This window comes from Chiloscyllium punctatum, chromosome 2, assembly GCF_047496795.1.
Source record: "Chiloscyllium punctatum isolate Juve2018m chromosome 2, sChiPun1.3, whole genome shotgun sequence".
NCBI classification, from domain to species: domain Eukaryota; kingdom Metazoa; phylum Chordata; class Chondrichthyes; order Orectolobiformes; family Hemiscylliidae; genus Chiloscyllium; species Chiloscyllium punctatum.
The window spans coordinates 66,302,838-66,320,976 of NC_092740.1; the positions used below are offsets into that span (position 1 = coordinate 66,302,838).

At 38.6% G+C, this 18,139-nt stretch overlaps 1 protein-coding gene across 1 annotated transcript in view; it reads left to right on the forward strand.

Annotated features, from left to right (window-relative positions):
* Nucleotides 1–18,139, forward strand: part of ppip5k2 (diphosphoinositol pentakisphosphate kinase 2) — a 159,047-nt gene that overhangs the window by 116,231 nt on the left and 24,677 nt on the right. The window contains exons 25-28 of the mRNA XM_072583617.1: nucleotides 12,451–12,624; nucleotides 15,202–15,271; nucleotides 16,363–16,482; nucleotides 17,300–17,362. Coding sequence (XP_072439718.1) covers nucleotides 12,451–12,624; nucleotides 15,202–15,271; nucleotides 16,363–16,482; nucleotides 17,300–17,362 — 427 coding nt within the window. The remainder of the gene's footprint in view (nucleotides 1–12,450; nucleotides 12,625–15,201; nucleotides 15,272–16,362; nucleotides 16,483–17,299; nucleotides 17,363–18,139) is intronic.

Sequence of the window (18,139 nt, forward strand, 5' to 3'; positions counted from 1 at the left end):
CAGCATCCGAGGAGCAGGACAATTGACATTTCGGACATAAGCCATTCCTGATGAAGGGCTTATGCCCGAAATGTTGATTCCCCTGTTCCTCTGATGCTGCCTGACCTGCTGTGCTTTTCCAAGACACAACCAAGACAAGGCTGCGGAAGTGGGAGTGTGGGGAAAAATATAAGAAAAAGAGACGTCATGGTGTCAGTTTCTAAAGGTACAGCATTTAATCTTCAGACCTCTTGGCAAAGAAGTGCCTAAGCAGAAGTTGAGGCATTGTTCCTCAAGTTTCTATTGTGCTTTGTTAGATCGTGGAGCAGGCTTGGAACAGAAATGTTAGCGTGAAATCAGAATGGATTATTGAAATAGCAAGCAGGAGGTCAGAGACATTCTTAGGCTATAACAGAGATGTTCTGCAAAGCTGCCACCTAATCTGTGTCTCATGTTGCCACTGTAAAGGAGACCGCATTGTGAGCAGCAAATACAGAGGGCTAGATTGAAAAAAAGTACAACTGAAATGCTGCTTCACTTGCAAGATTTGTTTGACGTCTTGGACAGTGAGAAAGGGAACATTCTCAGTTTGTTTCTTATTTCCAGCATTCAAAGTATTTTGACTCCATTCCTAAATGTGAGGAACTGGAGCCTGTGACAGTGTTTGGTTACATTAATTTTTAAATGCATGTTCAGTGTCACTCAGCCTGTGCCAATCATAAAGAACAAAACAGCTGGTGGTGGAACACCAAAGAGCTGCTGGGAGGATGTTTCTGGGAGCTCGACCTTAGAAGCATAGTTTCAAAATAAGGAGCCTGTCATTTAAGACTGAAATAGACATAGAGTTTTGCAGCATGAAAAGAAACCCTTCAGCCATTGTGTCTGCACTGGTTGTCAAGCACCTATCTAGTTCCATTCCCTGTATGTTATGTATACTATATTATGTTTCAAATGTTCATTTAAATACTTCTTAAATATTGTGATGTTTTCACCTCTACCACCTTTTCAGACAGAATTCCAGATACCTGTCATCCCTCTGGGTGAATCGATTTTTTTTTTCTTAAATCCATTCCTCCCATTTACATTAAATCTATGTCCCAGGTTACTTATGCTTCTCTTAAGGGGAGAGCTTCTTCCTATCTGCCTATCCCCCCCTAATTGTGAAAACTCAATCAGGTCTTCATACAGCCACCTTTGCTCAAAGGATAACAATCTCAGCCTATCTAGATTCTCATCGTAGCTGAAACTTTCCATTCCAGGCAACATTCTGGTGAATCTGGTCTGCACTATCTCTAGAACAATTACATCCTTTCTGTGTATCTACATTCGTATTTAGATCATTAATATGCACATCAAATGGCAAAGTATCCAGCACCAACCCCTGCAATATGTCAATAACCACAGGTTTTCCGTGGCAAAGTTTCCAGCACCAACCCCTGCAATATGTCAATAACCACAGGTTTTCAGTTACAAAACTAACCTTTGAACATCACCCACCGCGTCCTGCCCCAAAGCCAATTTGCCAAAGTTCCTATCTTGCCACGTTGACCAGTTTTCCATGTAACACCTTGTCAAAAGCCTTGTTGGAGTCCATGTAGTCTACATCCAAAGCCATCACCTCATCTGCACATTTATACATGTCCTTGAAATTATCAAACCTGTCAGGCATGATCTTTCCTGACAACGCCCTGCTAATTATCCTTGACTGGTCCTTGCCTTTCCAAGTGGAGATTCATTCTGTCCCTCAGAATGTTTTCCAGTAGATTCCCTACCACTGATCTTACACTCAACTTTAATTCCCTGGTTTATCCCCACCACCCTTCTTGAATAATACCACATTAGCTGTTCTCCAGTTTTCCAGCACCTCTCCTGTGTCTAGGATTTGAAAAGATTTGAAAATTAATGTTTGGACCCTTGCAATCTCCTCCCTTCACTCCCATGGCAACCTGGGATACATCTTATCTGGGCCTGAATACTTAGCGTTTTTGAAGTGCTGTAAAACCCCTAATGCATCCTCTCCCTCTAGTGTAATTTGCTCAAATACATCACAGTATTAACTTCTATACCTTTCTCATCTTTCTGTATAATGAGTATAGACGCAAAATACTCAGTTGAGGACTCACTTACCTCTTCCAGCTCCAAACAATTCACTGCTTTTGTTCCTAATGGGCGCTACTATTTCCCTGGTTCTCCTCTTGCCCTTAATAAACTTTTAGAATGCTTTTGGGTTTTCCATTATTTTGCCTGTCAATATTTATTCACACCCTAATTTCTTTCTTAAGCAACTCCTTCATTTTCTATACACCTCTAATGCTTGGTCACTACCACAAGCTTCATTTTTTGCTCCTTATTGAATCCTATAACACTGAGGGTTCTCTGAACCTGTTGGTCCTACTCTCCAGCTTTATGGGAAATATTGGCTCTGCACTCCTATTTTCTTTTGAAAGACGTCTGCTACTTTGATGTGGGTTTTCTTATCTTGTCTGATTGCATTGAAGTTGAATTGTTTCTAGTTCAGAATATTTATTTTCAGTCCATCTTTGTCCTTTTCCATAACCACCTTAAATTTTACTGAGATTAGATATTTCTTCTATTGGAGGATCATTCGTCTTTAGAATTCTGTTCCCCAGTGGAGGCTGAGCCACTGAATATTTTCAGACTGGGTTGGACATATCTTTGATCTTCAAGGGTGATTGGAGTGGAGCAGAAATGTTGTTAAGTTTGTAATTGGCTACATCGCCTACTCCTATTTCTTTGATCTTATCATGGAACAAGAAAAGAAACAAATGTTATGTTGAGAGGAGATCTGAATGGCAGAATGATTGACAGTTCCAATCTGAAAGCAAAAACACTAGGCAAATTAAAAACAAGATTTGCAGAGAAAAGAGAAACAAAATGGGACAGTGTTTTTGATCCAAAACTGCTGATATTAGTGTTGAGTCCAAAAATCTGAAGAGTGCCTAACAGAAAGATAAAGTGCCTTTCCCAGGGCTTGCTTTGAACCTCATTGGACATGGCCCCTAGCTACCCTGCAAATGCACACATTGTGTTATGCAGCTGTAACTGAACACTGAACTGAACTGCACTTCAGCACAGATATAGGAGATCAAATCTGGGAACTATGAAACTCTGTGACCAAGAGCAGCACGAAAATTACAGCCTGTGATCTAATGGCCTGACAAGGTCTCCTCTACTATTAATGTCAGTCTGGTTCAATGAGCAGTGCGAGATTGCCACCAACAGTGCCAGGCATTCCTGTGAGTTGGCAACCTGGTGAAGCTACAACACAAAGGCTGACTAAGGGTGACTCGTCTGCTGTTTAACATACATGCATGTCCTGAGAGCTTTCAGAAGGTGATGTAGAAATTCATCACAGTGGTTTGATAGTTCAATGACTGCATACTTACAAGTGTCCTGGAAGATGATGGGTCTTCTAATCCGTTCACAGTCATTAATGGAGCTAATTGGCTGCCTGCTTTGCCAACACCTTCATCTTTTTCTCTATCATGCTGGCTAGTTCATTCCTCAAATGTCTGGGGACATAATTTAGTGGTGCTACTTTATGCAACATATTTACTACGTGACCAAAAGAGGACACTAGTAATTTGTTGCTTTATTTTGTTGGCAGCTTTTTACACCTGTCTTTATTTACTGGCCAGTGATTGTATACTGCATTCAGGTTGATATTTTGTCCAGATGAAATGTATGACTTAATTCACATCAAGTTGTCCAAGTAATCTGTTTCTAATCTCTGGATTTATTGTGGTCTGTTCGTTGAGCTGGTATGTTTGTTGGCAGATGGTTCATCCCCTTTCTGCCTCTTGTGAAGCGCTGCTATACTATTCTGCTTTGAATTTATGTGGTTCTATTTGAGCTGTTTTCTTAATGCAAGTTCATGAGGTTAAATCCATGCTCACAGTCAGCACTTGATGCATGAAATGCTTTACAAACGTATAAAAGAAGGATAATTTCTTCAAGCTGGTCATCTTTTCAAATCATTATCTGAATGGAACCCATCTTGAGTTTTCTCCACAATCATAAATTTAAATCAGACCTTTCCTCATACATCTTTGTGGCCACACTTTCATCATTGTTTGGTATAAAAGTGGAATATTTCAATATCAGTCACACAACACTATCTTTTCAAAATTCATAATTGGTTATCTTGGTGATCCACCAATTGCATATTCAGGAACTAGGGGCATAGTTTAAAAATTAGGACCAGACCATTCAGGAGAGATTTTAGGAAGGACTGATCAAATGGCAGTTGATGCTAGATCACTTGTTAATTTTAAATCTGAGATTTTTGTTAAGCAAAGGTATTAACGGAAATGGGCCTAAGGCAGGTATATGGAGTTTGACTACAGATCAGCCATGATCTCACTTGAATGGAGGAACAGGCCTGAGAGGACTTAGTAGCCTACTCCTGACCCTCCCAAAGTGTAGCCATCTATCCAAGGCACAGGGCAGGAGCATGCTGAAATACACCCAATATGACTGAAGCTCCAACAACACTTAGAAGCTTGACACTATTCAGGACAATTCAGTGCCCTTATGTGGCACGACATTCCAAACATTAACTCCCTCCACCTTCAATATTCAGTAGCAGCACTGTGTTCTATCTACAAGATGTAGTGCAGAAATTCTTTGAGGCTCCTTATCGTATTTCAAACCCATGACCACTATCATCTTGGAGGACAAAGGCAGCAGATACTTGGGAACACCCCCTCACTTGCAAGTTTCTCTCCAAGTCACTGACCATCCTGACTTGCTGTTCATTGTGTTGTTGGGTCAAAATCTTGGAACTCCCTTCTCTGTTGAAAATGTGGGTCTCCTACAGCAAATGGACTGCTGTGATTCAAGAAGACAATTCACTTTTGCCTTCTCAACAGCAACTGAGAATGGGCAGCTTACAATGTTCACATCCCATGAATGAGTAAAAAAGTGTGATCTTTACTATCTAGAAGGATAAAGGCAGCAAATGTATGGGAACACAATCACCTGCCAAGTTCTTCTCCAACCTATGCACTATCCTGTCTTTGAATTATGTCACCATTCTTCAATTGCTGAAGAAATATCCTGGGTATTTTCTTACAGTTTTGTAGGTATACTTACATCAAATGCACTGTGGCATTTGAAGAGGTTGTTCACCTTTTCTGACAATGGGCATCAATAGTTGTGCCGGTAGTGTTTGTCTCACTGAAGAATCTTTTTTAAAAAAATGTAACTGTTCTAATGAAAGTTCTGTTTGCACAATTACTGCCTGATTTGCTGAATATTTCTAGCATTTTCTATTTTAATTTCAAATCGCTAACATCCACAGTATTTTGCTTTCAGTTTATTAATTGATCCATAATGGAATTATGAATTAATTTACAAAACAAATGATGCGAAATGGAATAGTAATGTTGCTGCAGTGAAATGATTATTTTGAAAAGTAAAACACTTTATTCTTGTGAATGTCAAAACTATTTTAATACACTGGGCCCATTTAGTGAAACACTCATTAGTCTTCATTTCCATGTTACTGTAATTAATGTTTTGCAAATAACCTTTTTCTTTTTAATAGTATAGAGTATTAACTATTCATGATTGTATTTTTTATTGAACAGATCATCATGATCTTATTGTGTTATACAAAACATAAAACACCTGTTTAACAAGGAAATGTGGAAAACCTGCTGAGATTGTGGTCCTAGAAAAACACAGCCGGTCAGGCAGCATCCGAACAGCAGGAGAATCGACATTTTCGGCATAAGCCCTTCATCAGGAAGGGATGATTCTCCTGCTCCTTGGATGCTGCCTGACCTGCTGTGCTTTTCCAGCACCCCAGTCTTGACTCTTTAGAAAACTTAATTGGTTAAACTGTAGTTAGAATAAATATAATAATTCTATTATAAATGACGAGTTGGCTTGTAAATGTTTCCTGTCTAATATCTCTCTTTCAATTATCCACTACTTAATGCTATTCAGTTTGTATTTGGTTCTGTACAAAATTTGTTTACAAAACAAAATTCTGGTAAATGTGTGTAGCATGAAATTGTAACAAATTCTGTACCTAGATGAGCATTTATAGTTTTAATTTCCTTTTATGAATTGACACTTGTACAAATTAGCAAATTTGAATCTAGCTATTCATCAAATAGCTAGCTGTTATCACTACTATAAGGAATTTTTGCACCTGAAGTTGATAATTTCTGTATGATGTTATAAACATCATAAACAGTCCCAAACAATGTTCCATAATTTTGGATATCCGAAATTGTCAAGCTTCCAGATAATAAGGGATGTACTGACTTATCCCCTTGGTTGGTTAGTTTTGAGTTTCTTGGTTTTGCAGATCAGATGAAATTCTTTCTTCCTGTTTCCTTTTGATAGCTGGCTTGCAGCAATCTGAGTATACCGACAGTACAGGGTGTTAAAGTGCTATCCTGAAGCTGTGACCTTCACTGTGCACCAGTCCACACTGTAGCATGTCACTAACATTCATAGATGAGGTGTTGCAGTTGGCTTTTAACCTGTGATTAATATTTTCCTGTAGAAGTAAAATACAAACTTATTTTTATGTACATGCATCTCGAGTCTGGAATATAAACCATAAGAGATGTATATCTTATGAGAGGGGGTGATTAGTTATGTGCATCTCTACCCTTTGAAATCTCACTGTTGAAGCCTACAAGTTGTGACATTTCAGAGTTTTGAATAGGGAATCTATCAGCAGTCAGTGAATGCTTAAAAGCTATATTAAAAGCCAGGCTTGACTTGCGATCTTTGTTTTAGAAAAAAAAATGTCTTGTCCAAAAGCTTTTTATGTTTATAGCTTATTCAAGATTCTGATCTGTCATCATGACAATTGCATTTTTAAAAATCTAATGAAAAGTTCTACTTCAATTTTCTAACCCGTTCACTGCCAGTTTGGAGCAGACTGCTTTCCATATCTTACAACTGTTTCCTTGAATAGCTAAAATGTTATCGGCTAGATGTTTGTGGATTTGGGAACTCATCATCCAGTTTGAGTTTTTCTGACTAAACTATAAAGAGATCCATATAATTGGAGTTTCATTCTTTTCTGAAATGGTGTATGTACTTGCGCCATTGATGTTGACAAGAATCTAAGGGTAAAGGACCCTCCTTCACCTCCAATGACAGGCTGTTTAATCATTAACTATGTTCTGGACCACAGGCTCCAGTATTGGCCTTCCATGTATGCTGCAAAGAATGGACTTAATTTGAATGCCTCATCAAGGAGCATGTTATAGAACATAGAAGAATACAGCGCAGTACAGGCCCTTCGGCCCTCGATGTTGCGCCGATCAAAGCCCACCTAACCTACACTAACCCACTATCCTCCATATACCTATCCAATGCCCGCTTAAATACCCATAAAGAGGGAGAGTCCACCACTGCTACTGGCAGGGCATTCCATGAACTTATGACTCGCTGAGTGAAGAACCTACCCCTAACATCAGTCCTATATCTACCCCCCCTTAATTTAAAGCTATGCCCCCTTGTAATAGCTGACTCCATACGTGGAAAAAGGTTCTCACTGTCAACCCTATCTAACCCCCTAATCATCTTGTACACCTCTATCAAGTCACCCCAAACCTTCTTTTCTCCAATGAAAACAACCCCAAGTGCCTCAGCCTTTCCTCATAGGATCTTCCTACCATACCAGGCAACATCCTGGTAAACTTCCTCTGCACCCATTCCAGTGCCTCCACATCCTTCCTATAGTATGGCGACCAAAACTGCACACAATATTCCAGATGCGGTCGCACCAGAGTCTTATACAACTGCAGCATGACCTCAGGACTCCGGAACTCAATTCCTCTACCAATAAAAGCCAGTACGCCATTTGCCTTCTTCACTGCACTATTTACCTGGGTGGCAACTTTCAGAGATCTGTGTACATGGACACCAAGATCCCTCTGCTCTTCCACACTACCAAGTGTCCGACCATTAGCCCAGTACCCCATCTTTTTGTTACTCTTACCAAAATGAATCACCTCACACTTAGCTACATTGAACTCCATTTGCTACCTTTCTGCCCAGCTCTGCAGCTTCTCTATATCCCGCTGTAACCTGCCACACCCTTCCTCACTGTCTACAACTCCTCCGACTTTCGTATCATCCGCAAACTTGCTCACCCAACCTTCTAACCCTTCCTCCAGGTCATTTATAAAAATGACAAACAGCAATGGTCCCAAAACAGATCCTTGCGGAACACCGCTAGTGACGACACTCCAAGATGAACCTTTGCCATCAACTACTACCCTCTGTCTTCTTCCAGCCAGCCAATTCCTAATCTAAACCTCCAACTCACCCTCAATGCCATATCTCTGTATTTTCTGCAGTAGCCTACCATGGGGGACCTTATCAAACGCCTTACTAAAATCCATATATACCACATCTACCGCTTTCCCCTCATCTACCTCCTTAGTCACCTTCTCAAAGAATTCAATAAGGTTTGTGAGGCACGACCTGCCCTTCACAAAACCATGCTGACTATCCTTGATCACATTATTCTTATCCAGATGTTCATAAATCCTATCCCTTACAATTCTCTCTAAGACTTTGCCCACAACAGAAGTGAGACTCACTGGCCTATAGTTACTAGGATTATCCCTACTCCCCTTCTTGAACAAGGGAACCACGTTTGCTAGCCTCCAGTCCTCTGGCACTACTCCTGTGGACAAAGAGGACACAAAAATCAAGGCCAATGGCTCTGCAATCTCCTCCCTTGCTTCCCAGAGAATCCTAGGATAAATGCCATCAGGCCCAGGGGACTTATCTATTTTCACCCTTGCCAGAATTTCCAACACCTCTTCTCTACATATCTCAAAGCCATCCATTCTACTTATTCGTGCCTCAGTATTCATATCGACAACAATGTCCTGTTCCTGAGTGAATACTGACGAAAAGTATTCATTCAGTGCCTCCCCAATCTCTTCAGCCTCCACACGCAACTTCCCATTACTATCCTTGATTGGACCTATTCCTACCCTAGTCATTCTTTTATTCCTAACATACCTATAGAAAGCCTTAGGGTTTTCCCTAATCCTACCAACTAAGGACCTTTCATGTCCCCTCCTTGCTGCTCTTAGCTCTCTCTTCAGGTCCTTCCGGGCTACCTTATAACTCTCAATCACCCCTATTGAACCTCATCTTTACAAAGGCCGCCCTCTTCCATTTAACAAGGGATTCCAATTCCTTATTAAACCACGGCTCCCTCACACGACCCTTTCCTCCCTGCCTGATAGGTACATACTTATCAAGGACACTCAATAGTTGCTCCTTGAACAAGCACCACATATCAATTACGCTCTTGCCTTGGAATCTACTTTTCCAATCCACACATCCTAAGTCATGCCTCACCGCATCATAATTTCCCTGCCCCCAGCTATAACTCTTGCCCTGTAGTACACACTTATCCCTCTCCATCACTAGAGTAAAAATCACCGAATTGTGGTCACTGTCCCCAAAGTGCTCACCTACCTCTAGTTCTAATACCTGGCCTGGTTCGTTACCCAGAACCAAATCCAGTCTGGCCTCACCTCTTGTTGGCTTATCTACATATTGTGTCAGGAAACTCTCCTGCACACATTGGACAAACACTGACCCATCTAACGAACTTGAGTTATAGCTTTCCCAATCAATATCAGGAAAGTTAAAGTCCCCCATAACAACCACCCTATTACTGTCACTCTTCTCCTGAATCATCTTCGCAATCCTTTCTTCAACGATTCTAGGACTATTAGGAGGCCTGTAAAAGACTCCTAACAGGGTGACCTCACCTCACCTCACCTCTCCTATTCCTAACCTCAACCCAAACTACCTCAGATGGCAAATCTTCGTCCATCTTCCTTTCCACCGCTGTAATACTATCTTTGACAAGCAAAGCCACACACCCCCCTCTTTTACCCCCACCTCTGACCCTACTAAAACATTTAAACCCTGGAACCTGCAACAGCCAATCCTGTCCCTGATCTAGCCATGTCTCCGTAATAGCCACAACATCGAAGTCCCAGGTACCAACCCACGCTGCGAGTTCACCTACCTTATTTCGTATACTTCTGGCATTGAAGTATACACACTTCAAGCCACTCTTCTGTTTACAGGCACCCTCCTTTAAGATTGATGCCATATTCCTAACCTCCCTACACTCCAGGTCCTGCACCCTAAAGCTACAGTCTGGGTTCCCATGCCCCTGCAGAGTTAGTTTAAACCCCCCCAAGAGCACTAGCAAACCTCCCCCCAAGGATACTGGTGCCTCTCAGGTTCAGGTGCAGACCATCCTGTTTATAGAGGTCCCACCTTCCCCAGAAAGAACCCCAGTTATCCAAGTACCGAAATCCCTCCCTCCTGCATCATCCCTGTAGCCACGCATTTAACTGTTCTCTCTCCCTATTCCTCGACTCTCTATCACGTGGCACGGGTAACAAACCAGAGACAACAACTCTGTTCGTTCTAACTCTGAGCTTCCAACCTAGCTCCCTAAAAGCCTGTCTAACATCCTCAGCACTCCTCCTACCTATGTCATTGGTGCCAATATGGACCACGACTTCAGGCTGCTCCCCCTCCCCCTTAAGGACCCGGAAAACACGATCAGAGACGTCACGTACCCTTGCACCTGGGAGGCAACATACCAAACGTGAGTCTCTCTCGTTCCCACAAAACCGCCTATCTGTGCCCCGAACTATCAAGTCCCCAATTATTATTGCTCTGCTCTTCTCCACCCTTCCCTTCTGAGTAGCGGGGACAGGCTCCGTGCCAGAGGCCTGAGCCCCGTCATTTACCCCTGGTAAGTCGTCCCCCCCACAAGTATCCAAAACGGTATACTTGTTCTTGAGGGGAACGGCCGCAGGGGGTCCCTGGACTGGCTGCTTCCTCCCAGTCCCCCTCACTGTCACCCATCTATCTGCCATCTTTGGAGTTACTACTTCCCTATAACTCCGATCTATGACCCCCTCTGCCTCCCAAATGATCCGAAGTTCATCCAACTCCAGCTCCAGTTCCCTATTATCTCGCAATGAATGCCCCTTTCCTACCTCAGAAATTGGCCACTGTTTTTTCCCATTTTATACCATAATGAAATCTGTTTGTCACAAAAACTTTTAAGTTAAAATGTTCCACTAGCTTTGCACCGGAAGTTAAGGTGTAAATGCACACCTCCATTTTATGCTATGCTTTATTACTGGCCTGGGTGCCTTTATTCTTTATGCTCCCACTTATCTTTATTATCCTTTTGGCTACAGTTTTTGTTCTGGTTCAGTTTATTAAGTTTCATTAAAATTTATCCTAAGTTTTTATTTTGATCAGGAAATGGGTAATGGTAATTAAAGCTGGACTGTACTGTAATTGATCGAAAGAGTATTGGAATTCATTAGATGTGTGTCATTTATGTCACCTTCTGACCTCTAGGCTGAATTTGTACCATTTGACTTTTGTATCAGGTTTGTTGTATGCTTAGACAATTCTAGGCTGTACCTTTTTACGAAGCAGATTTCTTCATTCACTCCTCTTGGATACCTATGCACATTAATGATGGAACGTTACTTTTAACCAGACAAGCATTTTGCAAGGGTGTCTTATTACAATTCTCTTGCTGAGCTTGCTACTCCACCAAACAGTGTTACTAATTTTCCCCAGTTCTGATTGTTCTGCCTCCAGTTGACCCTACTGCTTTTCAGTGTCTTTACTTTTCTTGGTCCCGTTCTATGTCTCTGTCTTCTCTGCTTACTTTGTCTAAAGAAATGCCTGATGTTAAGTAAAAATGGAATATAGAGGCCTCAATTTCAAGCTTGTTCAGCATTGAGTCAGTCTGTACTATCCGTTCACACATTGATTTGGCACCTTGGTTGTAAATCCCTAATGTATATAATATTGAAGCATATTTACAAAAAGGATGAACAGTGTGAAATTGTTCTTTTGAATATATTTCAATTGTAACCTGAAAACTAACTGCAGATAAAATGAAAACAATTGTATTAATTATGTACTGAAAATTTTAATTGTATTATGTTTCTTTTGTGTTGATCTTATAGCTTCTTTAGGTTCGTCTGGATTACGGATGTGTCAGACCTTTATACTTTACATGTCTAACTTCTGAATTAAGTATTTGATTATTGTACTTTACTGGAATGCATACAGACTGTGCTGTAGACCAGAGGCCTTCCATCTATTCCTGTGAATTACAAATGACTCTCCTAATTCTAGATAGCTGCATTTTTTAATTTAAAAACAACATAGTTTGGTCTGAATGCATATCAGTAGGGTACTTTCTATAATATTTTATTTTTATAGAATAAACATTTTGACTGATTTGATATTTAAACCATGGGGTTGTCAGATACTTGGGCATAATGATTGATAATTTGTGTAAATTAGTGGTAATATTATTAAGTCATTTGGTTTGAATATGTCTAACTTTGCATGCTTTGCTGTTGTTTTTGCCCCCTTTCTCACTTCCAGGAAGAGAGCCCCCTGAGTCTGTCTAGCCCAGAGTGTAGTGGTACCTGGATGCATTACACTAGTGGTGTGGGTGCTGGGCGTCGAAGACGCAGATCAGGGGAACAAATCACTTCTTCCCCTGTATCCCCCAAATCATTGGCTTTCACATCAAGTATTTTTGGCTCATGGCAACAGGTTTTTCAATTTTCCTTCATTTTTATGAAAATTGCCATTTCACTGGTCAAACATTCACAGTAATTCCTCAAGTCTGTCTTAAAAGCCCCTGTTATTAATTTTAATTTTGACCTCTAATTATAAAATAATTAACCCAAAATTTTGAATTGACAAACTAAGTTGAAATTGTTAGTATGAATAGTTATCCTATTTATTCAGACAGTATTACCTTAACTGACCTAGAACAGATGTATTTGTAAAACCTGCAGGTTAAATGATCGTTTGCTGTTTTTATGCTTATCTATGCAAGAATGGATGCTGCTCTTGCATTTCTTTTATTCTATTCTTTACATACTGTGGCAGGTCTTTTCTTAATTAACTTAAGTGTTGCAGTACCAATTTCATTGTTCATATACTTGAAAACATTGCAACCAATTTAAACACACCTCCTGATCAGAAAACTGACATATTTGATTGTAATATGCATTTTAATCCCACCAGTTGTATTCCCTGAAGTGAATGAGAGTAATTTCTGTGTACACATCTGGCATACCAAGTAAATCCATGGGTTTCCTACCTGATGAGACTGGTTAAAATTACCATACATCAGAACCCTTCTTCATGTCCAATTAGATGCAGTTCAGTACACAGTCTGAACTATGTTGTGAAAATTGACTGACCTGATCAGCAAGCAGGTGCAGCATGATACTCCTTGGCTGTTGACTGTAGATTTTAATCTTCAAAACATCCTGTTCTTTTGAAACTAACTCATTGTCGTTCAAAAAACACGATAGATAAAGGAATATTAGAAAACAGAAAGTGGAAAATTCATGCATTATCTGACTGACTTAACATAAAGAATGTGAACAGCAAAAGACCAATGGGACCATCAAGCCTGTTCTATCTAATCTTACTCTAACTTTATTCAACTTATTGAATCTTTTGATTAAAAAGTTATTGAGAATGTTTCTTAATCCAGAATTCAAAGCTAAATCAAGCAAAACTCAGTTTACCTGTTTCACCTTATACCCCATATTATGCATCCTTGAATGATTGCCTTTTGGCATCATAATGTCAAGATCCCAACAGTTCAGGGACTATTCTGTTCCAAAGAGCACCCAATCATGTACTTGTTCTTAACAATATTCATTCAAAGCTTGTTTTGAACCCGCTATACAATTAGCTCTTTTGCAGGTATTATTTTCACCACGGAACATTTAGATGAAAATCTTATACTTAAGCTCCCTCTGACTCTTTCTAACCTCAAATCAAATTTTAAGTTTGTAACCATGCTATTTTCTGTATTTATAATTCAAATCAAACAAGCTTCTTTATTCCTCCATATTTTAGAAGGTTGGATCAGGTCACTTGGCAGTCATCTTTCCTTCTCTTTTGAGAATGTTAATTTTAATTTGAATCATTCCATGCTTTTAAGCAGAACTCTTATACCTTAATTAAATGTTTGTGTCTCACATATGTCAACTGGGTTTAGGGAATGTTAGCAGTTAATTTCAGAGTGCACAGTACAGAACATTAACCCTGAGATCTGCTTACAAAGCAGTGAGGTTCCTACATATTACTCAGGCGCAGGAACCAGCATGATTTAATGCCATATTAGCATGCAGTTTGGTCCCTTCGATCCCACACCACACAGGGAATAAACTAACGTGTGAATTTTCTGAGCTACAAAACTGCTTGTTAACAATTCAGTGAAACCTAAAGTATTCCCATTTTAAAAAAAACTAAGAGTAACTGGTTTCAATTTGCTCAAAAGCTGTTGCAATTAATGCATTCCATTTCCTTATCAGATTTTTAAGTTTGTAGTCAATGATCGTTTCAATCTAAATTTGAGAACCAACATTTAGTCATGACATAAATATTTTCTACATATTTATCCACATTTGAAAAAAAGCAGATTAAAGCAAATTCTGATCCCATTGGCTAATTAATAGTTTTATATTGGTAAGATCGTAATATGCTAATCATGTGTTAGATCGCAAACATTTTTTTCAGCTGAACCAAGCCACATTGGAAGAAATTAGTGAAAACCTTTCAATGGTGGAGAAAGCAAATGTGCAGCTCTCTGGAAGAATGAAAACTGTTCACATGTAGGGTCCCCCAAAGTAATTTTTAAAAATGAAAAGAGGTACTGCAACGTAAGACACTAATCAGGAATGTAAGATGTCTAAAAAGCACTGTTATACAACTGCATGGAGTAAAACTGTATTCTCTCAAATACATATATCTGTATTTGCCTGTATGGAGGCAAGTGAAGGATAGTTAACTGATGAAGTTGTAGTGATATCTGTATGCTCTTATAAATTGATATTTTCCCCACATGTTTATTTTCCCACTGTGTTAATCCAGTGTTTGCTATGTTCATCCCATTGCAAGGACATTGTAGGTGGAATGGACCCATTTCAGGCTAAAGGATTTTGCATGATCTGTCATTGTCTCCATCTATATGTTTCCACTAACATTAATCATGCAGCTTATTAACACTGACTGACTGTCTGAAGCAGGCCATAGTATAAAAGCTGCTTTTAGTTGTTGCTATTCATTCAAATACTCAAAATATTTTTCACTATTGCCATGCAGATTCTCACTGAAAGCAATCCTGCTTTACGAGCTGGAAGACCCCATGCAGAGCAGAAATACACTGGACTTGGTGAGTGCTGAAACTGTACAATTAGCTAATAATCTCAAACAACCATGCTCCTATTTTTCTATTAAAAGGAAATTATTAGTATTTAGAATTATGTTCTGTAGGTATTATATGGAATTATAGGTATCAAAGGAAAAAATTTGATACTTTATTTATTGTCTAGTGATGGCTTTTAATGGATTTTGTTGTTTACTTTGGGATTCAAAAAAGTCACATGAAAATTGTGAATAAAGAATTGAAATGTTTCTGAAGTTTCGATATGTTAAGCAACATGCTGAATTTAAACTCTCATTGAAAAACTCAACTATCACGTGAGTAATCTGTTATGTTTGAATGTTGAAGTCACTGGTATAAAAAGCATGGGTTTGCAGCAAGCTTTGGCTTCTTACTAAATGAATATTCGCTGTAAGATCTTGCTTTATTTTTCTCTCGTACAAATTCAGAGATAAAGATATCAAACATTTCTACATCTGAAAAAATACTTGTAGAGGAATTGATTACTAATATTCAATTTGTAAATGCCCCATACATAGTAACAAAATAATATTTTTTAAGTTTTAAGTTAAATCAATATTTTGACAATTAGCATGTATAGGAATATGTAATATAAATTTGAAAAAAATTGAATTTCTTATTTCATGCATTGAGATGATTTTTTTTGAGAAATTTGTAAAAGCAAATCTGAAGTATTCAATGCATTCACACCCTCAAAACTGTGAATGAGATTTTTGCAGGACTATTAACTTTTTGAAGAGTAATTGTTCAATCATTTGTTAAATTGACTTGGTGAATATGATACATCTCTACATACTTTATTTTAATGGTGATATAGAGGGGGAGAAAGGAATGTTTGGCATGAATTACCTAAAAAAAATTTTTTAAAGTGGTGAGATCATTTAACTCTTCAGGATTCAAAGGTCTTAGTTGTGTACCTTTATAAGCTGATGTGACTGCATAAAGTATTGTCTAATAATATTTTCCCTACTAATAACAGTAGATATTGATTTTGTCATAATTTTATGGCATGTTGCATGTATCCCTCTTCAGGAACAAAGAACACCTGGTTTGTATGTGTTTTCTCTAACTCCCATTAGGGTCTCATTGTGCAGGCCTGTTTAGCACTACTGTGCTTGGGGGTTCCTCGAGTGCACCTAACCTACAGGATTATGCTCGTGCGCATCGTAAAAAGCTGACATCATCTGGCTACTTTGATGGTATGTGCACACAACACCGCAGACAAATCTGTCGTCACTTTGTCAGAAATTAGAAATTCTGTGATGAGAACAGTCAAATCCTATTTCCTCCTTTTGAAAAGCTGGAAAACCAGTCTGAACTGTATGTGCCATATTTGGATTGACAATCTATACTTTAGGTGCAGTTTTTACGCAAAAGTGTTCATTTACATCAGCAATATGTGTGCACCTTAGCTATAAAAGGTTATCAGTTTTTAACCTTTTAAATGGTCATTTTTATGGCATTTGCACAAATAACTAAATCAGTTGTAAAATAAAATACATTGCATCCCTTTAATCTAGTATTAAAAAACACCTTGAGTCTCATTACTTGTTATTGGAATATATTAACTAAACAATCCATTAATAATTTGTAAAACTCAAAACTAGTGGTCAAGAATTTGATTAGGTTAGTTTAGCTTAGAATGAAAGACTTATTAGATTGGTCAGTAATTCGATGCTTCTATCAAAGATTTAGTTTGAGGCATAATGGTGATTTGGAGAGGGTGTATATGAGCTGGGGGGAGGAAAAAGAAATGGCAAAGTGCTCTCTATATACCACTAACTGCTTGAATCTGTTGGTCTTTGCAATTCATTACTTTGTGCATAATATTTAATTATAATATGCACAGTCAATATTAGCCAAAGAATCTTTAACAGTGGCACTTACTCCCACTGAATTATTTTTTTCCCCTCTAAACAATCCTGCATGCAGCCTGACTTTAACTTTTTCTTTTAAAAAAAAACCCTGTTCTGCTAGCTGTTATAAATTTCAGGTACCTGTTTTTCTCTTTCTCAGACGCCACACGCAGTTCTGCTGTAAAAAGATTTTCTATCTCATTTGCTCGACACCCAACCAATGGTATGTTTGCTTTTTATCCCCTCTCCTGCAAAGATTATCCTTTGCTTCATCCCTTTTTATTTGTAATGTTGGATGCAAACTTTTAATACCATTCGTGTTGCCTATCCTCCAATTAGACATATCTCTTGGAATTGGGCTCCATGGGATTGCAGAGTGATTTATTTTTCCCCTTCCCTTTAAACCTTTTCTCCTTCTCATTACAATACATATCATACCTAACCATTTTTGTGTTGTATGCGGAAATGGTTCTTGTTCTGTATAATTGACAGTTTGTTAGGTTTAAAATAATTTATTTTAATTTATTAAAATGTCATCTTGTAATAAGTTTTACCATAAATCTGTACTAATTACATATCTTTTAACCCATTTTGTATTGCCAACTTTTGGGGTTTTTGTCAGCAAAACTGCATAGAAATATGTGAAAATCAGTCAGACTATTTCATTGTTTTGGTTCTGTCTTGAGCCAAGAAAAACTTTGCACAGATTTTGGAAAAGGTGAAGTAGCAGGACATTTTGTATATTAGTCAATGATTTTAATGGTAAATTTCTAATTATGCTTTGGCTATTATTTATTAAAGATATGTTAGTGTTACATTACATTATTGAAGTGTAGCTTTTATATTGGTGTTGCATACACAGTATTCTAAACGCACGAGTAGTTTCATGGTTTCACATTTTAATATGCCTGCAAAGCAATTTTTACAAGTTTATTTTACATTTCGCATGATTTAAAGGAAATAATGGATAGAAGAGATTCATTTCTAAATAATATAGGCA